Raw genomic sequence first — 25247 nt, 5'->3', positions numbered from 1 at the left:
TGGAAAATCATTATATTAAAAATCTTTAAAATCGTAGCGTTTATATTTACATTGCTTTAAGAGTAGCAAAGCACACTGGGTATACCTAGTCAGATATACATCTGGTTCCATTTTTCTTAATTTCAGTAAATTTTCATGAAATTTGTTATTCCTCAATAATGTTTTCATACTTAAAAAAAAAAATAAAGTGTCATTCCGTTTATAACATATTGAAATATTGGTCACAGACCCACAAAAATGTATATATTCTGGATCCTTACTAAATTCTAAAACCATCCGTACGTTTGACTGTTAAAAGCGAAAAAGATTCGGAACAATAAAAGCTAAAAGGTTGGAAATTTCCATAAATATTCTCTGTAGGAAAGGTTTATTTGATATTGCAAATGGATAATATCGGCCCCGCTTTCGCATAGAAAAGTAGTCTGAACAATCTAACTGTTTTTAAAATACTATTATAGCCATGTAATTAAACATAGATCAGTTTTATAGAAGCCAAAATCTTTCTACCAAATTTTATGATCAACGGTCCATAATTCCCATATCCCTCATATAAAATGCTCTTCAAAAAAGTAACACTCATCACTAGTTTTAAGTACAGTGATAAAATTCCACGTTAACAAGTTTTGTGTCAACCAAAATCGGTCTATAAGATTTTATAAGGATCCATTAAAATTGTTATTTTATCACACTCGCTGACTTAAAAATACAAGTACAATAACGAAATTCGGAATATGAACAAATAGCTCTACCAAATTGTATGAGGCCCCGGTTCAAATTTTATGACATACGAAAACAGTTATGCAATTCGACGTAAATTTTTTATAAGAACCAAAATCACTTTGCCAAAGTGTATGAGTTTTGGTTCATAACTTACAATATAATATACAATGTAAATAACTTGAAAACTGAGGTTGTTGACTAATTTTAGGATTTTTACATAGAGTCTTTAAGGAATAAAATAGGAGTAGTGATATAGACATTAGTGAAAATACAGATATATAACATGGAATAATAATAATAATAATAATAGCGCATAAAGATGAGATCAAGACTATGTTTCAAGAAAAAATCGTAGTGTGTATTTAGTTACACACCCATTTTGACAATTTCAAAAATGCTAGTATACACCCAGGTTGAATATCTGATAGATCAGATAGATCAGAAAAGTGAGACTAACCCAGCGCCTGATGACGAAACGATTCCAAGCGCGGACAGTTACACAAAAGATGGGTAATTGTTTCCTTCTCTTCTTCATTATAGTCATTATATGAAATACCAATACGTCTAGCATGGTTTCCGAACTTTGAATCACCGGTAAGAACCGATAACAGAGCGCTGAGATATATTCTGTTTAGCTCTATAATGTAGGATGTTTTATATCCCCGTGTCCTTTGACCCAAACGAGGGTAATTCTTGAATGTCTCATTTAGATACGCCCGGCATTCTTGGAGAAGTTTTAATGTAGAATACACACCTATCAGGAATTTGATGGCGGCTTGACTGTCAGTATAAATTCTGATATCCCTGTTGGATATCCGATAGTACCTAAGAAAATTAGATGCCTTCTTTATAGCTGAGATTTCAGCCTGTAAAATAGTACATTCGTCGTTGAGTCGGAAAGAGATTTTCGTCCCGAATTCTTCAATGAATATGCCACCGCCGACACCTTTGGCTTTCTACACTATCAGGTGTCAATTCATTATAATCATAGATTAAACTATACCGGAAGTTCCTTGAAATGCACGGTTCCGGAATATGATAGTCAATAGCATGATGTAGGTTTGGTAGAAGATATACAATCTTTGCATGACCTCTGGAACCGTAGTTCCATCTATTTGTAATACTTAATCTGGCTGCAGTATTCATTGCCAGTTGTTTAGCGAGAAAGTCCACAGGCAGCCAGTTCAGCATGGCAAACAATGCTTTACTGGGCGTAGTCCTAAGTACACCTGTTATAAGAAGAACAGATTGTCTCATAACTTTTGTGAGAATGTTTCTGTTAGATGTTTTGTCAAGTGCGTACCATCAGACAATTACACCATACATCATTATCGGTTTAATCACCGCCTCATATAGCCAATTTACATTTCCTGGGTTGATTTTAGTATGTCCAAATAATTATGACTATGACTGTAACATGCAGAATATTTAAATAGGCTAAAATTAAAAAAAATTATGTATTTAGCATATTTTTAAGGCTCAACTTAAAATCACACATTATTAGCCGGTTTTTTTTTAATTTTATTATTAAATATGTACATATGTTCGTACTATGTACATTTATTGGATAAACACATTAGTAATTTCGCTTTTTCTCACATTTACTTATCTACGTAATGTTTTTGTTCTCATTTGATGAATCTTAATTCATACATATAAGTAGACTTAATTATTATTTCTAAATTTTCCATGCAAATCTTGTGAAAATTGTTTTTAAACACGCAAAGCTTAAGCTAATAATTTCATCATACTTGTCTGACTAAATTTATTATTTAATTTGAGAAAATTATAATGTGAATATACATAAGTATATACTGTAGTTGATAAAAAAGCCCCTATTTGTAGATAATCTAAAGAAAATATATATTCATAAGATCATGAATCGTTAATTATAAAAAAGATTTTCACTTTATTCAGGAAATGGGATTACATACATTATCATTCCAATACTGATCGTTTAATGATTAACTAATCTATATGTAGTCGTTATATTAGTCCACATATTATTCAAAAATCTACGTCAATAGACTTATCTGTCGACCATTCTATAGATTAGTTCAGAGACTGGTTAATAAGAAGTCCATATTTAATGGATTATTCCATGGTCAAGTCAATAGAGAAGTAATATGACTAGTCTATATATTTGTAAATAGACTAGTGCATAGATTAGTTCCTAGACAAGCATATATACATTAGTCCATAGTTTAACCTTTTGGGCTACCCCATAGACAAATCCATATAATATATTCTTTATACTATTCAAAAGATCAGGCTAGGGTATTCGCTGGGAGGAAGAGAAAACCGTAAACCCTAAAACACTTGAGCATCTAAGGGGAGTGTTAACCCGAGCTAGACCCGGGTCTGCATTAGGTCAATTATAAAAATGACTAGAAATAGAACGGCTAATAAAGTTATCCCTAAAACTTCTTTGTACCGGTATTATGTTAGCTTAATACCTCGTCTTCTTGTGAATGCAATCATCGAAAAAAGTGCTGCCTCTACCGCTAGTCTGTCGCGACTATAAGCTGGTGATGATCAAATGTATGCTTAGCATTTCCTTAGAATGATTTATCATAGGATCGAACCACATAATCTAGTTTCACGGGAACCGGCAGCCCGCAAAGCTGAGTTTCGGACTTTGTCATGTCCCGGTTACTGGAAAGGTCCCTTCAGGGTGCATGTGATGACTGTGGTTTGAACGCAAATATATGGGAAGAGAATGTGGGTTAAATGTCTGCTACATGGTAAAGTCAATAATTAGGGACTAGAAATGGAACGTCTAATAAAGTTATCCCCAAAACTTCTTTGTACCGGGAGTATGTTAGCTTAATACCTCGTCTTTTTACGATTGCAATCATCGAAAAAAGTGATGGTCAAATGTATCCTTAGCCTTTCCTAGGAATGATTTGTCATAAGATCAAACCACATAATCTAGTAGCACGGAAGCGGCGGCCCGCAAAGCTGAGTTTCGGACTTTGTCATGTCCCGTTTACTGGAAAGGTCCCTTCAGGGTGGACGTGATGGCTGTGGTTTGAACGCAAATATATGGGAAGAGAATGTCGGTTAAGTGTCTGATACATGGTAAAGTCAATAATTCGGGACTAGAAATGGAATAATAAAGTTATCCCTAAAACTTCTTTGTGCCGGGAGTATGTTACCTTGATACCTCGTCTTCTTGCGATTGCAATCATCGAAAAAAGTGCAGCCACTACCGCTAGTCTGTCGCCACTCTAAGCTGGTGATGATCAAATGTTTTCTAGTTTTTCCTTGGAATGATTTGTCATAGAATCGAACCACATAATCTAGTAGCACGGGAACTGGCAGACTGTAAAGCTGAGTTTTGGACTTTGTCATGTCAGGGTTACCGGAAACGGTGCACATGATGGCTGTGGTTTGAACGCAAATATATGGGAAGAGAATGTCGGTTAAGTGTCTGATACATGGTAAAGTCAATAATTAGGAATTAGTTCGGTGCTTTTGTCGAAATCAACACATATGCCATAGACAGTGTTGCCACTTTTGTTATTATTAACCAAAATTGGTTATTTTTATTTTGCATGTGTACATGTGAATTGTTTTTTCGTGTTGGTTATTTTTTGCAAACAATTGAACTAAATGCTGTTTGCTTTTATTTCAAAAATAAAATTAAAAAAAAAATATTCTTTTATCTCTAGTTTTAAATCAATTATGTAAATATAGATATCGTCCTGTTTTGAATTTAGGTAATATTTGGATTTTATTTTTACTATTCGAAATTTGTTTATTACTGCAATTTATACATCTGGTTATACTTATGTGCACAGAGGTATTTTTAGATATCTTAATTGGCTAGGATTTAGCAAAGGTACCTATAAGTTTTCTACATATTAAATGAGTTGATTAAAATCATAACAACACCATAATATTATTTTATTTCTAACACCGTGAATAATGAATCCTCTCTCTCCTTTTGGTGCATCAATGAACTTAAAATCACTTTTTGGGTCGATTCAAACTAGTCTGTCCTTTTAATATTTCTATTTTTAAGTAAAGAACTCGCGATACTTATATGAAAAAAAATTTGGTGGGAATAGTGTACGTACTTAGTAGATTATGTCCTCCAAATTAAATTTAAAATTTAAAGTATAATTGCAACTTCTATACCTATTTGAAATTTTGAATAAATAAATACTGTTCTAATTTGCGAATTTCTAAGATAAATGATTTAATAAGAATAAATAAAGTATGTTCTGCTAATTGATGCAAAAATAGTATCACAATATCTTTAAAGTATTAATCAACTGATATTTTTAAGTAACACAGCTATGGAAAATGTATTGTATATAAAAGTTGTAATAACATCTAAACTCGTACGACGAACAATAATCGTGATATATGCAAAGATTTGATACTCATGACCTTTGACTTCTACTATCTCACCATGACTATTAGTTCTTTATTTACATTTTCTAGATGATGTTGTATACTAGTTTTTATTTTACCGTCTTAAGTTCTATATTTTGGCCAATTTGTCGGATAATTTGGATAGATTACGTTTACAAATATTTTTGAAGTTATGAATGTAATGCTAACATCCGCTACATGGTATTATAATTTAAACTCAAATTTCGAACGAAATCTCCAAATCTGTACATAACATGATAAGAATTTTATAATTTAAAATTGTTTTCCAAAAAGTCATATGTGGAGTGTTTTTAAATTGCGGTAAAACGCGTTAAAAACTCAGTTATTTTTTAAAATAAATATTAATTTCATTTGTTAACGAATCTGCGAAGAGACATATATTTATTGTTGAAAACACGATAGAGTCGAAAAGAAACAAGATAGAAAACTGAAATATTTTGCCAAAATATTTTTTTGACCCAGTTTGATTGGTATTAAAAATGCAAAATATCGGTCAACGATTTCACCTAGCCCCCATATTATGCCCTATTCAGAAAATTACTATAATGCTTAAAAAAGCATCTATAGCGATGAAATTCAATATAAAAAGTTTTATTGGAAATGTATTTGTGAAAATTTATGAGGATCGGTATATAATTGAATCTATCCCTCATAAAAAGCCTCCTCTGAAATTGACTTTAAAGCTTATAATGTACTGCAATATAGCAACAAAATTCAACATAATCAAGGTTTAAAGGAACTAAAATATCTCTGTCAGATTTTATGATAATTGGTTCATAATTGACCATAAGTCTCATATAAGTTCCCGTACAGAAAATTACTTTACTGACTCCATAATACCATAGTATTAGAACATAGTTCCACTTTAGAAAATGAATTTGTTATTTTAATGTCCAAATGTAAACATAAAACAAATAAAAATAATTTTGTTTACTTTTTTCTTAATTTGGTTATTTTTTATTCGAATTTTGGTTAGAAAAAAATTTTGTTGTGGCAACACTGGCCATAGAGGAGTAACTGTGAAACTAAGCGTAGGAAATGAGTTTAGTGTATATGATACAGGATTAATGTTGGGGTAAAAATATCTTGCCTGCCCGTATTCCTACAGTGAGTGTCCGATGTTATTCCTTATGCGTGTGGATCGAATGAATGAGAAGTTTGCTATGTTGAATGGTAATAGAACAAAATATATCCTATATAATTGATACCATTGAATTTTCCTAGAATTCCTTGACCAGGTAAGGTTAGTGAAACCTCTATTCATGCCTGATTTAACCACACTGTGTTCTCTGTGAGTAAGGACAAAGTTTTCGGCTTATTTGATAGATTCGTGTTTCGGTCTACCGACAGTCAAGATAACTTTGACTGTCGTGGTGTTATTGCAATACAGGAGAAAAAATGTGCTATCAAGACCTCCAGTTTGCTGGGACTATAAACTGGTAATAATTAAGTGTATCCATTCTCGGTCTTGTTTTGACATGTAAAGAATTTCGACATCTTGTCCAATAGACTACTATATTCATTCGTATATACCAACTATTTTCTTCTGAATTTTCCAATAAAAGATCATAAAAATTGCCCTTAAAAATCTCAATTTAAAATTATATAAACTTTAATTGAAAGGCTATTGCCTTTCAAAATAATATGTAAGAAAAAGCTTTACTTCACGATAAGATAACTTATTTGACAAATTATTTAAAAAGTATTTATAAAGTAGCATCTTGGTAGCATTTTTGTGACTTTATTGTCTTCATACTTAAGTGACTTGGAAAATGTTAAAAAAACTGCAATTTGTTAACTTTTAAAATTTTTAACCGCTTTTCCCCTTAATTTCTTTTGTTACGTTTTAAGAAAATTGAAGTAAGCTGCCAACCAACCAACCAACCAATCAGTCAGCCAGTCAGTCAACCAACTGACGCATTAACTTTTGAATATTTTAAACAAACAAGAAACAACAAACTTTATTTTGTTTAACAACATACTTCGCATTGTCTTCTTAACAAACAGTTCTTCGAGCTACGGAGTTTGGTTGGTATTCATGTGCTAAAAGCCAAAATTCTTGTTGTTATTGTTTAAGTACGCACCATAGCTACAAGTACATACTTTATTGTACAGTATAACCTGTTTAATTGCAACAAGTTCAAAAATATTTTCTCTAGTTTTTTATGTTATCTTATAAAATATAAGATAACATAAATATAAAAGGACTTTCCTTAAAAAACTGTTTATTTTAAGGGATATTTATCGAGGACTTACTGTATTTGTGAAATCCTTTTTCTTCTTCTTGTTACGCACAAAACTTTTAACGTTTTTCGTACAATTTTTGTCACTGTCATTTATCATAAATTAGTTTTCGTTGCTGTTGTTGTTGTTTCTTTTAAGCTGTGCTACTTCTTCAATGTTTTCATGTTCTTCGTCTTCTTCTATTTTGTTAGTAGATTTTTTATTGTTACCACTGTTTATTGTAATTATTTCTAGTCTTTTGTTTTTGTTTATATTTACGATAAAGTTTTAAATGTAAAGCTTTTTTTCCTGAAATGTCATTATTTGTCTGTAGACAGGGAGGGGTATGTTGGAGGGAATAGTTATTATTCATGTTTACATGGCGATATATAAGCGAAATCTTTGCAAAATTTTTAAATATTAATTTATTTTCAATGTAATGTTTTTTCTTAATTAGAAACAATTAATTAGAAGACACAAATAATAAAATACAAATAAATAACACTGTGCCACAAGAAACTATTTTCCAACAGATACCAATGCGACGTGAAAATATACAATCTGCCCAGCAAAAACCTAGTAAGCTAGAAAGTAATCATGGAGTCGTAGTTATTTTGAGCCGACATGTTTGTTAAATGAACGCTCAAGACGATTGGGCTATAGCAAATAAAAAAGTAATAACCTATTTAGCTAAATGAAATAATGTGGTTGATAATATACATCCAATACCAAGTAATATATGAAAAAATTACTGACCATTACCGAAAATGTCATATTTTTTGCTGGGATGTTCCTGTAATGTTCTTTGAGAACGGCATTTTACAGGTTATGTTGTGGTTCATGTTCTTCCATAATTTTAGCAAGATTGTAGTTTTGGGATTACTCTGATGTTATTCATAGATGGATTACGTGGTTCTCACTCTTTGAGGAGTGCTATTCTTTACACGCTTGTGTGGAGTGAAAGGTGTGCGCCTTTTCAATTATACCATATTTTTTCTTTTACCCGAATATCGGCTGGTGTAAATACATAAAATGACTAAAGGCCTAGGTTCAAATCCCAGCAGACCAAAATTTTTTTATTTTTTACCTAACTTATTTGTAAGTCAAATGTAAGTCTTAACTTGGAACTATTTGATATTTCGAACCAGAGCACCTCATAATGTGATACTGCGGGTGGCCAGTTGCCCGTAAGACTTAGTCCAGACTGGTCAGTTGGTTGAGGTTCCCTCGGCACCCACGTAGAGGCTGTGGCTTAAACTCATATTTACGGGAAGGAGATACTTGGATTGATGAACGATAAAATATATTTTTTTCTAATAAGTTTCTGGGAGCGGTACAAACCATAGGGCAAGGTTGTGAATTAATAAAATGTTGGAAATTGAGCTGATAATGCCAATATTGGATATGTGTTGCAGAAAGATGTACCATCGAGACGAGAGAGATCCTGAATTGCATTTGTTAAGATGTCGGAAGGAAGGTTGAAGTGTTGGTGGATGTTTTGGAGTTGCATTACCTTAATCTTTAATTTATCGTGGTTGATTGTGTTAGAGTTTACTCTAAACATGCTCAGCTTATCACAGTGGGTCCATGTGGTCACATATAGAACTGTTACGTGCCCTAGGTGCTGTTGCCGTAACAACATAAGCTATTTCAGTAGTGTGTTTGGACGACATTAAGAGGTCCAGAATGCACTGGGCGAATCTTTAGATTATGAGAATTTTTGAAGGAAATTGTCATTCCTCATAGCATCAAAAAGGGTGTTTTCGGTTCTAACCAGTGATTGATTATCTTTTCCTTTGTAGGGTTTAGTTTGAGCTTCACTCATAACACCTGTTATTCTCCATCGGGGCTACTATGGCAAGAGATTGGATAGGTCGAGTAAGATTCTCAGGAAAAACATTACTTTCCCGGTAAGCTGACAAGTAATATTGAAGCAATGTGTAAGTGTGTACTTTTGGAATGAATAACGAATTATTTTTGTTCGACAAGGTTCAAAAAATAACTGTTTACAAATGGTCTTAGCCGACTTTCCCGGGATTTAACCTGTCTCTACAGTTATTTTTTGTACTAATTAGACTTTCTGCATCAACAATGAATAAAAAGAATGTACTTAGCAGGAAAAAGAATGTACTTAGTATCAAAAAAGTACCATCGTTAACCTGGAGACATGAAAGAGAGATTCCCAAATACGATATTCTTAGATTTAAAGATACATCTATCTCTAAGATTAAAAATTTTATTAAAATGTATGCTGTTTTTACTCACTTTTATTTTCTTTGTAAATACTTTAATAATTAATTATAAAAATTTGACTACTTTTTTTATTCAAACAAATTGATTTTAAACATTTATTTTTCTTTTAACAGCAAACGCATAAAGTTATAATAATTATTTGTTAATCGCATACTGAATAATTAATCATTTCGATGTTTAACCAAAACAAAAAACACATTTTCTCCAAGAGTTGTTTTTACACACTGTATTAAGTATTGTTGCTGTTGAAAACAAAAATTTACATAAAATGAAACATGATAATATGTCAAAACAAGCTAAATAAAGTTGAACGTGAATTTGAAAAAAATATATAAAAGAAATGTGTTTTCTATGAATTTGAAAAGATTTCTTTAACAAAAAAGTTGTGATCACAAATTAATTCCCCCCTTTAGCTTTGTAATTTTACAAACATCCACTTACTAAAAGCTCGAAATCTCAGTGGTGCTTGCGTAGTTATGGGAATTATTAAAGTTGAAGTCATGAATTAAATGGCGAAAAGCTTTTTTGAAATATTTATACTAAAAGCTGTTTATACCCTACACCACTTTATACAATAATATTGGTTATATATCCACCTTAAAGTATACTAATTGGCTCAGAATCCTCAGAATCGGTCCATAATTTTACCTGGACCCCATACAACTGTACCCCCGAATAGGTTTTGTAAACATTGTAATCAAAATTAAGGTCGCAATTTTGGAGATAATTCAATGAAATTTGGCACATGATCTTCTATTGTACCGTAGACGAAGTCTATTGAAAATAGTTAACATCGATCCATTATTTGACCTAGGACCCATACAACTGAACCCACCAAATAGGATTTTTAAGTTCATAATTACGTTTAATATACTCGTATCTCGACAAAAAGCTGCAAAACTAGCCTTGATGACCCTGATGAACTTTATAACTATAGGGCCTCATTTGACCCTAGCCCCTCTAAAAGGCCCCATAGTTTTATTAAACATACACAGTTTTATTAAACAATAAATGGCTTTAGTATATCTGAGGCAAGGTACAATTCAACATAAATGCTTAATTATGAAAACTAAATTACATATTATTCGTATACAGGTTTTTATATGGTCGGCCTCGGCAGACTACAACTTCTTTCTTGTTTATTTATGGCAAGGATAAACATAAAATAAAGCTTTTTTAAATTGATCATGATTGTCATGTTTAAGGATGTCTATTGAGGGATTTTTTCTATAATATGTGGAATAAGGCGATTATAATTTATTGTTTGTATAAAAAATATTTTATTTACAAAATGATTCAGTTTTTCAAAAAAAATGTATGATAATGTTGAATAATGTTAGAAATAAGAGTTACACTTTAACGAAATCCTTTAAATTTCGTAAAATAACCCCTTTTTTATTTTGTCTACCTGGTCACAGAAAAGCAACAACAATACTTTACCATAATGCTTAATGTAAAACAAGATTCATAATAAAGCTTTTACATTTTTTTAATATAAAATTGTAGATGATCCTTGACAACATTATAATTCCCATATTCTTTTTTCTTTAAATATTCTTTATAAATTAAATTTTATATTACTTTAAGCAACGGTTCAGGTTCTCCTGGTTGAAAGGGTTGTCGTCATCCCCTCTGAATTGACGAAGACACACAGATTGTGTAAGTTTAAATAATACCCTTCGCTCTTATGAAAAATAAATCAAATCGTGGCTCTCTTGTGTAACTTTCTGGCATTGAAATTTGCATTAGACTTATCTTTCGATACATCATCGTACGTTGCTCCATCCAACGAAGTAGAATTTAAATGCTGGCCCCCTCGGCCTCAATCACATTACTAAAACGGCTCCACATGAGCTTTTCTGATATAAACCCAATAACAAAATAAATGACACAATCACAAAAATGGCTCCACACGAGCGCTTATAAAAAAGGACCCAAAACACGTTGCCCAAAAACCCAAATATCCCATGTTTGGTACATAATCGCGCCAGGAGGGCTTATCGAGAAACTACTCTCGTGGTAACCGTTATTTTATATTTTAATAATGAAGTATGGACATACAAATAAATTTCTGTCGTATGTGTTTGACGTCTATATACTTCTAAACAGTTGAACCGCTTTTATTGAAATAAATTTTTCTAAAAGAAGTTATAGGCTACTTTTTCGGAATTTCGAGTAGGCGATATGCCATGCCCACATATTAAAAATTAACATATCTCAGAAACAATTTCGACAGTTTACGTACAAAGTTATGTATGTAGAGTTTGTATGGAGGCTACGGTCAAATGAGGCCCGATCATTACAAAAATCGGTAGTGTCATTAAAAGTTCTATGAGAATAAATTTTGCCGACTTTTGTTTACTTAATAGCACATTTAACTTAATTATGAGCTCAAAGGCCCTATTCGGGAGGTACGGGTGTATGGGGCCTAGGGGAAATAATGGACTGATGTTATCCATTTTTAATAGGCTTCATCCTTGGGCCAAAAAGTGTTTTAGCCAAATTTCATCTAATTATCTTGAAAATTACGACCTGTTCTTTCCGCACAGCCAGCCAGACGGACATAGGTTAATCGACTCAGAAAACGATTTTAACCAGATTGGTATATTTTAAGGTACATATATGACGAATATTTTTGTATGCTACAAACATCAGCCCAAACCCAATATAACCTCCCCACTAAAGTGGTCTAGGGTATAACAAACCAAAAAAAGGAGTCGTGTCACCACACCCTTCTTGAATTAACTTTGACATCTATAATAACATTTGGGTGCTGGCAATAGGGGCGTGGAACCTTCCATATTAAATACAAAAAATTAGTATTTCTAGGAAACTATTACAGTTAGATTTCTTAAATTTTGCACAAAGATTTTTGACATCCATGTGAACACTTGAGTAACCCAGCAAAAAATAAAATTCCAAAGAAGCGAAAAAGAAGTAGTATTTACTCCACGGAAGTACTGAAAAAAAAACTGAAAAAGTTATGATTTTAACACAGGCTTGTCATAGGAGTGATGTCCTTTTTATTTGATTCCAAATTCACAACTGAAGTCATTCTCAGGAAGTAATTTTTATGTTCTTTTTTCTAAGTTATTACAAAATTGTAGTGTTATAGAATACAACTAAATTAATTTAAATAATATTAATATAAATAAATAAATTACAAGCCTTTATAAATTAACTCATAAATAATATTGGTTTAATTCCAAAAATTTTAGTACAAAAAAATTTACCTTAAATTAAAATAATGGATTCTTTTCGCTTTTAAGGACGTTCACTTAGTGCTATTTTTGAAGTGGTGATAAATGTTGTTCTTTTGGAAGTACTTCGTTTTTTTTCTCTACTTTTATTCTTTACTACAAAAGTAATCAAACTTTTGTATTTAATTTTCATTGGGTAGCACCCAGGTTAACCTATATTGATTTTGTCATTACGTTTGTACCACATCGAAAAGTTGACCATTGACAAAAGTACATATATTCTGGGTCCTTATTAAATTCTAAGACGATCTAGCAATAACTGTCTGTTTGTTGAAAGCATGATAAAGTACCAACGGAAAGAGCTAGAGAGTTGACATTTTCAACAAATATTTCTTATAGGTTTCTTTGGTATTGAAAATGGGCAATAATGGTTTATGTTTTTGCTAGAACCCATACAAATGGTCCCCCGAAAAACACCAATAAATTTCGAGTTTATCGTTGAAATTCGATATAAGTATGTTTCAAAATTATATTTACCTAATTTTATAATTTTCTGAGTCAATTAAGCTACGTCCGTCCGTCTGTCTGTCGTATGTCCGTCCATGTAAAATTTGTAATCAAACTACAGGTCGCAATTTTGATATTTTGTCGTATGTCCGCCCATGTAAAATTTGTAATCAAACTACAGGTCGCAATTTTGATAATAATTCAATGAAATTTGGTACATGATCTTCTATTGGGACAAAGGGAAATGGTTAAGAATCGTGCATTATTTCACTTAGCCTCCATACAACTGAATTCCTAAGTAGGCATTGTAAATCTTGTAATCAAACTACAAGTCGCAATTTTGACAATAATTTAATGAAATTTGGAACATGATTTTCTATAGTAACGTAGACGAAGTCTATTGAAAACGGTTAATATCGGTCCATTATTTCACCTAGCCCCCATACAACTGAAACCGCCGAATATGGCTTTTAAATTCATAATTATGTTTAAAATACTCGTATCTCGACAAAAAGCTGCAAAACCATGTTCTATACTAGCCTTAATGACCATCATGAGCTATATAATTATAGGGCCTCATTTCAATAATGTTATTTATAACGACCACTCATTACCAGGTAATGTATTAAATTAAACATTGTTTAGATTTTTCATTATCAAAATTTTTGGATTTTTTGCTGGGTAGTTTTTCGTTTATTATTATCCTGCTTATCTATGAACTTAATTTAAAAAGTTTATAGTTTTAACTATTTAATAAATCTATTTAATTTAGTCATACATACTTACTATGGTTGTAAGAACAAACTTTTTAAATTAAATTATTTACGTACAAGTAGTAGCAACTAAATAAATCCACAAAGAAAATATTTACAAAATTTATACTCGATTTTAAAAATATTCTAGAGGCAAAGAATCAGCCATCAAATCCATACACACTTCTTTTAAAAGACTATCTAGTGCGTCTGTCTGTCTATTTCTTTATACCTTTGAAAAGTTGTTTCTTTTTTTGCATTGGCAAACTTTTCATGTTTTTGCTGTTCACAATTTATTTGTATTACTTAAAGTTTTTCTTGGGTTTTTTTGTGAATATTATTACTTTTTCATAAACTACTTATATAAACCATACATAGTAAAACAACATACTAACTATGTATAACTATGGATATTGAAAAAAAGTATAACATACACACGAGTTTGATTGTAGTACGTGTACAAACTACATACATACATAAATATCGCTATAACTTGCAAAAAGAAAATCACATTTTCTTTAGCCATAGAAAAAAATCCAAAGTTTTTCTTTTATGTATTTTTCTTATGTTTCTCTTTCATTCTCACTTACCATTTATAATTCTTGTCAGTTTATTACGTCTTGTCGACGATGGACTCAATAGACTTTCACGACGACTATTGCCTGTTGTTGTAATGCCACCACAGGTTGTCTGTGAGCCACCCACTCCAGTGGTTAGACCACCAATGCCAACACTAGCACCAGTACCACCTCCTGGTAACACCACACCGCCACCACTAACATACAATTCATTGATATTCAACTGGGCACTTTGTGATGAAGTACTGCAATTGCTGAATAGACTACTGGCCGATGGACGTTTACTAAAAGGAGCTACCGCAGGTCTTGGTATATCTAATGATGGTCGGGGTGAATCACTCCAAACAATTTCCGCAAATGAATCAATGCTGGCCGAACGTTGTAAAGCACTGCTGTCTTTACGTCTGTGAAAGAAAGGGGAAAATAAAGAAGAAATAGAATAAAAAGTGGGTTAAATTTGCGATTAAGGGGGGTTAGGCATTCTTATGAAAATTGTGGAAAAATATATAAGTCACTAAAGAAAATACTGACATTACAATATACATATATATGAATTATATACCTTTAGACAGGAACAAAGTAAAAATATATATGATAAATAAAATCATTTATTGAATTTATCACCATTTGTTGTAAATAAATATCTCAATTTTTTTATAAATATAATAATTTTCTTATTGAATTTTCTATAAACTAGGAGGACCATACTAAAATTTAAATAAACATACAAACATATGTGTATACCTATAGACTGCAACAAAGAAAAAATTATCAATCTATATATGTGAAATTCTAACGTTATTGCCTAATTCACCATCGCATAGTCTAAACGGCGAAATGTGGACAGGATCATCTCTATTTGAGATTTTTTGAAACATGCCTAATTAGTTGTTCATGGGAACAACTAATTATCCATGCCTACATGGAGTAGCAGAGAATCTATGAAATTGGTTTTAATTATACTCTTTCGTTCTTCAACATGCACTTTTCGAGTTTCTAATAATACTGATCCTATACACCTAAAAATTATTATGGAGAGCGGGAATTAACTGAGAACCTATAAAGGAGGAAGTGTTGGTACTTTTTTATACCCACCATCAAAAAAGATTAGGGGTCCCAGTAAAATATTTTAAAATTTTTGTAAGAAGTGTTGTAGGTAATGTAGTTATTTCATACAATACATGGCAATGAGTGGTCGTTATAAATAATATTAATTAATTTTTTTGAATAGGATTTCTAGCCAATTGCCTATAGCATGTGTCTAATAAGGAATTAGTTTTTGGTTTTAACCCTAGTCGAAATTAGAAGTATTTTAAACAAATGTAGATGGTTACATTTGTGTACAAAACATTCCAGATAGAATGATAAAATAACTTGTTAATGGAGCATTGAGTATGAGAATAGACTAGCAAAAATAAAAAAATATCTGTAAAACCAGTTTTAAGTCCGAAAAAATCGGGTACGCACATTTGTTACCAGTTATTTTTTGGTCATCGTCAAACAAAAATAAGTAGGTTTTCAAAAATTAACTACTTACACTTTTTTACAATAATACTTGCCTACTTACCGGGAAAGTAAAGATTTTGCTGGGGTATATTGATTTTGTCATTCCGTGTGTAACACATCGAAATCTTGTTCATAGACCTCATAAAGTATAAGCTATGTTCGTCCGTCAGTTTCTTTGTTGTTGGCACGATAGCGTTCATAAAAGAGGAGATAGGGAGATAGGGAGATTAAATATTCTATATTAATCAAAAATGTTTGGTATTGAAAATGGACAAAATCGGTCTAGGGTAAACATTTTCAAACATTCATAAACTCGTTGTTTATGAAGCCATAATCGGGCATGTTGTGCGCTCCTTTTCATAAAGATATCATGATAAAAATTATTTTAACGATTAGTAACTGACTAACTAACTTACTAAATTGTTAGTTAGTTAGTTTGAAAGGAGGATGTACATTGTACATATATACATAAAATCCGAAGAAATACACCTAGGTTGGAATCGAACCCACCATCTACGGTCTACCAGACTAGAACACTGACCACTAACCTACCGGAGGCCACTTACTAAATAACTAACTAACTCACTAACGAACTAACTAAACTTTAGACTTCACTATAGCATAGACTTTCTTTAAAACAAGGTTATGTTAAACTATATTTAAGAATAGTGCATATTCTGAACTTGATTTAGATTAGAGTTAATAATATATGATAGTTAGGTTAGGTTAGGTTGATAGGATGATGTGCACTACATCAAATCCGAAGAAATACACCTAGGCCATAATCGGGCCTGTTGTGCGCTCCTTATCATGAGAAAAAAAGAGAATAAAATGAATTATTTTTCAGTGTTCAGAAACTCAGTTTCCTAAATGTATTTTCTAAGAATCTTCCAATCAGTCAGGAATGTTATTTCCGGAAGAACATCACTTCCGAGATACTTGGATCTTACTTCGACGAATGCCTGGCAGTGGCAAATAAAGTGCATTCGCTCTTTCGTTATCGACTACTATCGAGTGGTCTAGTACCCATATGATGTGAACCTTCCTTCTGTGAGAGTATTTAGTTAAAGGTTTCTTACAATCAAATACGGTCTTAGATTTAGTTCTATCTTCTGATATCGCCCTAATTGCCTTCTGGCTGTCGGCAAATATATTAAGCGCTGTGGGCGCCATATTTATTCTAATCCTGGAAGCTTGTGTTATGATTTGGTAAACGGTGGTATTTTTCTGCTTCCGAATCTTCAATATAGAACCCCAGAACCACTTTATCCCTTTAACCTTCCAATATGTCCAATATACATTGATGTCGTGTCCTATAACCTCTTTTGGCCTTTGGCGCCGTTCGGCTGTAAGCTTCGCCTCATATCTTAAATATGTTTCAATGGGTGGAACATTTCCAGAGCCTTGGTTAAAGTAGTAAATATGGGACCAATTATACCCAAGCAGCATGTACGCTGAATTGCCTTCATCCTACCCTCTATGTGGTGATTCCATTTTAATTTTCGGTCGAGGATTAATCATAATTACTTAAATTTATCTGTCACTGTTATCTTCTTGCCCAGAAAGCAAGGTTCGGTATACGTAGAAATTTTTGTCTTTCTTGTGAAAAGACAGATTTCCGTTTTTGTCGGGTTTAAATTGGGGCCTCTCGGTTGAGCCCAGCTTAAGGCCGTATCCAGAGCCTCCTCGGCTCTTCTACACAAGTAATTTGGATCCTTTCCCTTTATACGATAGTTAAGACAATAATATGGATTTGCGTCTTAACTGAAGAGTAGACTTTAATCTCAACTAAATGTTATCGATTATAGTTGAGACTTTTTTTATCGACTATAGTAAAGATTTTGGTCTCTAATTAGAGACTCTTGTTACTACTAGTGATAATATTGATCTCTATATAATTAAATGATAAAGCTTAGTAAGACTAAATTGCAATAGACATTTTTGCAATTCCTTTGTGCTGCGAGAAAAGCAATTCGCAAAACGTAAACTTTTTTCGCACTTTGCTGGTTTATTTATTTTTAATGTCAACTAAGATTTAACTTTTTATGTATAATTTTATTTACCCCATTTACCGATGCTGTGATTTTACTTAAATTATTTTTATCATGTTTTTAAAATAAATTAAATTTGTTATTTTTCAAACGTTCTTATATTTGCTCAAGTAAACTTTTGTAATGTTCTTTTCTTTTTTGTGTGGCATTTTATTGTTTATCCTAGTTTTTCTATTTTTTTCTTTTACTTCGAAGTTGCTGTGGAGGGAAGCGCGTGACTTATTTCAAGTGGCAAATAAAAAGGTATAAAATGCTTTAAGCAAATATTTATTTAAAAGGATAAAATATAAATGAAAAAAACAAAGCAAAACTTGATAAATAAATTGAATAGCTACGACTAGAATTAAAGATTAAAAATTTATTGAAACACATTTTTTTGAACTTGAAAGCCATAATTAGTTCTCTACGACGTTAAACATAATTCGTTTTGTTTTTGAATAATTACCCTTAATATCCTTTTCGTTACTGTTTGTAGGTTTGTTTAATTTGAAAGCTTATTGTAGCAACCCCTATTCGAGAGCACTTGTATAATAAAACCGGTTCATTAAAAAAAAACTTTAAATTAAAGTTATCTAAGTGATCATGTGGTAGTTTATTTTTTAAAGGATCTTTTTGGTTTTTTTGATTAGATTCCTTTATAATTCCCATATTCTTTTTTCATTCTTCATGCTATTTAAATAGTTCCATTTTACTGTCTACTAACGGCGGTTCATAACCTCTGCATTGAAAGGGTTGTTCACATTCCTTAACCAATTGTGAAATTCGATAAAAATTCTAAATAAATTCCCGATGTTTAAATATAACGACGCGAATAAACTTCCTTCCAAAACAAATAAAAATAAAAAAATTCTTCTCTATCAAAAACCACAACAATTAATTCTCTAAAACTTTACAATGTTTCCAACTTCTCAAAGCAAATGTTTACAAACAAAATAACACAACGACTAAAGCGGATTTGTGTGTTCTGAGTTCAAATTCCAATTTCCAAATAAAAAAAAAAACACAAAATATCTCAAAACAATTTCCAAACATCTTCTCTGCCTCAAATGAGCTTAAGATTAAATTGAAAATTTCGAGCCAATTTGAAAATATAATTCCAAAATGTCAAGAGGTTACGAAAAAGGTTGATCGCCATTTTTTTAGATGATTTTAAAAATGTTCATATAATACAAGCTTTAGAACTTTCTCTGAAAAGAGTGAAATAACTGTTGGTTTTTACTTCCTTTTTAAGACATTGCAAAACATTATAATCATTCGTCCTAAAAATATCAATAACGACATCGTAAGTAATTGTCTACCAACCAAATAATCAAACACAATACACATTGGGCTTGATTATTGACAAAAACAAAAAAGTTTCTTTTCAAATGATTGACAGCCTCAATAATTTGGCACAACAGGCAAATGACACTTGTCACAATAGAGTATGAAATCTTGTTAGTTTATTTGAGTAACAGATAAATAATTGGGATAAATGACAATGATTATGTCAAATAAATCTGATGATAAAGAAGTTTTGTTACTCGCACCCTCGTAGTTTTGTTTTTTTCAGATTAGCTCAGCAGAAATTACATTAAGTAGTGGTAGGTACATAAATAAAAAACCTATAAATTATTAATTGTTTAATAGACTTACATGCATTTTTAATATAAAATCATTTAAATCTAATTTAAAGTTTATACTTTTCCATTTTATTGATTAAAAAGCTTTGTGTGGTAGTTTCTTTATCTTCTTTTCTAACCGCATCTATTATTTTTTTGACATACAAACATATTTACTATTTACTTAATATTATAAATATATTTTATAACATTTTGTATTCCTAGATTGTAAGTAGAAAATTACGATGTTTCGGTTGCGCCGAATTTTATTAACTCTTCACCATAATGTTTACAAAAACTACCAAAATGTGTAGTTATTCACCCAAAAAGTAACTATTTACACTTTTCTCCAATATTACTTGCCTACTTACCGGGTAACTAAAGATTTTGTTGGGTCCGGGCTTTACATTGCATTCACAAAGAAATTAATTTTTAATAAAATTTGTAAAAGGTTATCTCGGTTTTTTCTCATATCTGATAGATTTGGGTCCTGAAAAAAGTGTTATTTTTAAAAAATTGATTTCAACCAACATACAGACAGACAGACAGACAGACAGACGGACATACTTAGCTTAATCGACTACGCTACCTATCATAGAAATTACAAACAGAATGACATATTTATATATACCTTACTGACGACGGTAAAGGTATAGAGAAAGTTCATAAAATAAGTTGAAAACTAAAACGACTAAGAAAAATATTTTGTTATTCCAAGGATATGTAAGAGATGCAAGTTATAGATATTTGCATATGAACACAAACAAGTTCCGTACATGTTGTAATGAAAAAGAACAAACAAGAGTGACCCACAAAGTATTAAATTCTATCTATAATAGGTTCCCAAAAAAGATAAAATTAGTATTTTATCCATTTAGGAGATGCCACGCACTCTTAGATAGACAGATAAATAGATAGATAGATAGATAGATAGATAGATAGATAGATAGATAGATAGATAGATAGATAGATAGATAGATAGATCGATAGATAGATAGATAGATAGATAGATAGATAGATAGATAGATAGATAGATAGATAGATAGATAGATAGATAGATAGATAGATAGATAAATAGATAGATAGATAGATAGATAGATAGATAGATAGATAGATAAATAGATAGATAGATAGATAGATAGATAGATAGATAGATAGATAGATAGATAGATAGATAGATAGATAGAAGGGTAGTCATCTTGACGCGATGCGATGGCTTATGTGTGTTGACTCATGCAGGCCGTGCTGGTAGGGCCACCCATGCCAGAGGGTATCATGACGAGCACATACTAAGAACTACCCATCCCACGAATGGTAGCGTCTGTTTCTCCTAGATGGGGCGGCTACCAGTCCTCGCATCTGTCAGAAAGTAATCCTCATCATTGTGATGGGGCCTTTTTGACAATGCAGTCCGTTTGGGTCTAGTATACCCAATGTCCATCGGTTCGCCCTCCCAAAATCCACCTAGCGTCTGTTTCCCATATTGGGCGGCTAATTGGTCTGCAACAACACCATTGCAGAATCTCTATACTTGGCAGCAAGTATAAAATGCACAATTTCTAAGATGTCATGTCCGAGAAAAAACCGTGCCCCTCGTATCCGGTAAGGGGCCTCATAATCTCCGGAGACCCTACTCTCACGGCGAAGGCGACAGGATGAGGTGAGTCGAGTGAGACTGCCACCCAGACTAGTTCGACGGAGACACCGGGTCGGGCTAGCCTGAAGGCTACCGGCGCCAAACCCACAGCGACTGCGGATTTAGGGAAGCCTGGATACGTCAGTCGCAACACAAAACAAGTAGGAAAGTATAGTCGGGCTTGGCCGACCATATAATACCCTACACCATGAGTATATTTTTTAAAATTTTTATTTTTTGTAAAGAAACTTTTATGTTGAATATTACCATAAATCCAAAATATTTAAGCCACTTATTGATAAAAAACTAAAATTTCTAAATGAGGCTTTATATAGGTCAATTATGGGCCGATCCTAGGTAAATTTGGGAAAAGGATATATTTCTAAATAACAGTTAGTTTCGTTGAGTTTCATTGCGATACAAATGGTTACAAGTCAATTTTGGACGTTTAAGTCATTTTTTGAAGGGGGGTTTATATGGGGGCTAGGGTCAAATATAGGCCGATCCTTACGAAAATCTGCAGTATCATTTATACTTCTATAAGACTTATTTGTGCCAATTTTTAGAGAGATAGCAGAATATTTGACGTAATTATGGCATAAAAAGTTCAAATCGGGTGGTACGGTTGTATGGGGGCTAGGTGAAATAATGGACCGATTTTAACCATTTTCAATAGACTTCGTCCTTGTGCCAAAAAACATGCTTGGTCCAAATTTCATCAAATTATCTTGAAAATTGCGGCCTGTACCTTGCGCACAAGGTTTACATGGACAGCCAGCCAGCCAACCGGACAGACGGACGGACGGACGGATATGTCTTAATCGATTCAAAAAAATGATTCTGATTCGATCGGTATACTTTAAGGTGGGTATTGGACCAATATTTTTGTATGTTACAAACATCAGCACAAACGTATAATACCCTCCCCACTATAGTGATCAGAAATTATAAACTTTTAGTAAAAAAAATATTTTAATACTTTGAGATCGAAAAAATTACCCTCGGAAATATTTTTTGATACTGAGACAAAATCTCTTTTTCCATCCCTGGTGCACGAAAACCGGTGGTAAAAAAATAGTAGAAAAGATGTACTTATTTATGAATGTGTGTGCGGAGAAAAAGATTTTATGCGACAAACAAGCGTATTAGAAAATAAAAATATTTATTTGCAGAACAAAAACATATAATTTTGGGTACTTTCTTGGGTTGAACACGAATTCCCGTAATCATAAGTGCTGTTTAGTATTAATATTAATTAATTATTGTAGGAGTATATTCTTTTTGTCATTCCGTTTGTAACACATCGAAATATTGAAGTCCAAACGGTCCCCTTCAGAAAATTACTTTAACTATCTAAAACTGTCTAATTCTCTAAACGAAACCTCTTTGGTGATGAAATTCGGCATATACATGTTTTCTAAGAGAATTTATCTGTTTGTAAACATTTATAAGGACCGTAACATATAGACCCATATAAGGTCCCCTTCAGAAAATTACTCATCTATAGCAATAAAATTCGGCATAAACGTTTTTTATAAGAACCTTAATCAGTTTGTAATATTTTTTAAGTTCTGGAATATAATTGATCTTACCCCTATAGAATATCCTTTGAAGTACTCGAGTAATGACTTTCTTTTAATCTGAAATAGAAGTACTTTATTGTAGGCTTTGTCATTTTGTTTGCACATTTCAGTTAATTGCGTTTTAAGAATTGTCTTTTATAAACAAAATAAAACCACATTAACTTTGTATCTGACGTGCAATAAAATAGCTATGCAGTGGTGCAGTGAGTAGAACACTTAACTCACAAACCGAAGTCCTTGGTTCGTATTCTCACTGCCTCCGTATTGGTAATAAGCCGATAAAACCCCCTGTTTTGGGGACTACCAGGGTAGCGGCCACAGTGACGGTTATGCACGCGGAAACTGCGAACAAGTTTTCGGGTTCCCAAACAGCATCTCCCAAGGCCACCTCGGCAGACAAGACCCCAGGCACATAACACCCGCTAGAAGGGCCTTTCTACAGCGGCGCTCTGCCGCAAAGATTTTGAGTCGCTTAGCTGGTAAACCTCTCTCCAATGGGCTAAGGAAAAATTGGCTGTTCTGGAGAAAAGTCCCCCCTCACGTCCAAAGACGTGCCTAAACGGCAACGTTCTGAGGAGGAGACCAATCTTCAAGGCCAGCAGCCCGGGACAAAACGTCCAAATCCGTCACTCCCCAAGCCGCATGACAGGACCTTCAGTGATTTAGTCCTCCCTACCTAATTTCTTACCATTTCTCAATAAGTGTTCCTTAGGGATTTTATAATTCGTATAATGACGGAAAACCATAAGTAATATAATAATGATTCTATAATCGTATAAGACTATTCCTGCTCGGTCACTTTTCCATCCGATTCAACCTTTTCTGGTAATATGTTAATGCAATAATTATTTTCCATTACTTGTTTTCCCAGAAATCATCCTCATTGCTTGTATTCTCTGAAGATTCTACATTTTCACATTAAAATGCATTGAGAATTCTTGAAATTCTCCCTGGGATACCCTAATTTCCCTATTATTTATGTAGGAAATATTCTTAGAGCTTTTAAGATTGAACAACATACATTCATAAGTATATATTGTATTTATCCAAACTAAGCATTTATCTACAATGTAGATTTTATATATATATATATCTTCATTATCAACATCATCATTGTAATTGTTGTCTTTAGTTATCATTGTCGTTGCAGTTATTAACATCGTTATTAAATTCTATTTTAGAACATTTTTAGCAAGATATAATAACGACTACATTAGATATACAATATACGAACAAAAACTGCTACTCATGTCAAGATCTTATGATGACAGTCGATTTTTTCTTATATTAGTTTTCATTGCTTTAAGGAATATAGTTTAAAGAGCAGGAAATTGATTCGGTTTTCAGATAAATATGAAAGTATTTAAAAAGAATGTAAGGGGTCTTAAGTATTTATATAAGTATATTTAAAAATAGAATACTTCAAAAATTAATTTGTTAATATTTTTAAGATTAATGATATTATAATTTTCAATAAGAAAAGGGTTAACATTATTTATTTTCATACACAATTATTTAGCGGAAATACTAACGTTCTCATTCATTCCCTTGGAAAATTCTAAAGTGTGTTACAAGTGTTAAAAAAATAAAAAAGCAAATATCATTGATATTTGTTTAATCCTTTAGAGTATCAAACAGTAACACACATCCCTGCAGTATTAAAAATGACATATCTTTAACATATCTTTGGTTTTTAGATTGGCGATGAAATTCGACATAAATATGTTTTGTATGGGCCAAAATCTTTCTACCATAATTGACTCTATCCCAACCTATAGGGTTCCCTTTAGGAAATGGCTTTAACGCTCATTACTGGCTCAAAGAGACAAGTAAAGCGATGAAATGCCAAACCCTATGCACCAATTTTTTTGGATCGGCTCATAAATAACCCTTCCCCTATAAAAGGTCCCAAAATCTCTCTACCAAATTTAGGGAGTATTCGTCCATAATTTACCCTTCCTCCCATACAAGGTCCCCTTGAGAAAATTACTGGTTAATAATACAAGTATAGAAATAAAATGTGATACAAGTACTAAGTTCTAGCGAGCCAAAATTGTATGTGGATCGGATCATAATTGACACTACCGCACATATAAGGTTCCCTTCTGAAAATTACTTAAACAATCATTACTGTCTTAAAAACATGAGATATGAAATACGGTTACAAAATTCACACCTCCCCCAAAAAAGTAAGCCCCTTTAGAAAATTACATTAACGCTAATTTGTGTCATA

At 32.3% G+C, this 25247-nt stretch overlaps 1 protein-coding gene across 1 annotated transcript in view; it reads right to left on the bottom strand.

Moving 5' to 3' along the window:
• LOC111678250 overlaps positions 1 to 25247 on the bottom strand; it is an 87708-nt gene that overhangs the window by 48287 nt on the left and 14174 nt on the right. Inside the window, exon 3 of the mRNA XM_046949814.1 lies at positions 14650 to 15041. Within this exon, the coding sequence (XP_046805770.1) occupies positions 14650 to 15041 (392 nt within the window). The remainder of the gene's footprint in view (positions 1 to 14649; positions 15042 to 25247) is intronic.

The sequence above is a fragment of the Lucilia cuprina genome, chromosome 4 (assembly GCF_022045245.1).
Source record: "Lucilia cuprina isolate Lc7/37 chromosome 4, ASM2204524v1, whole genome shotgun sequence".
NCBI classification, from domain to species: Eukaryota; Metazoa; Arthropoda; class Insecta; order Diptera; family Calliphoridae; genus Lucilia; species Lucilia cuprina.
The sequence above is the reverse complement of the archived record's forward strand: the minus strand, read 5'-3'. Positions and strand labels throughout refer to the sequence as shown.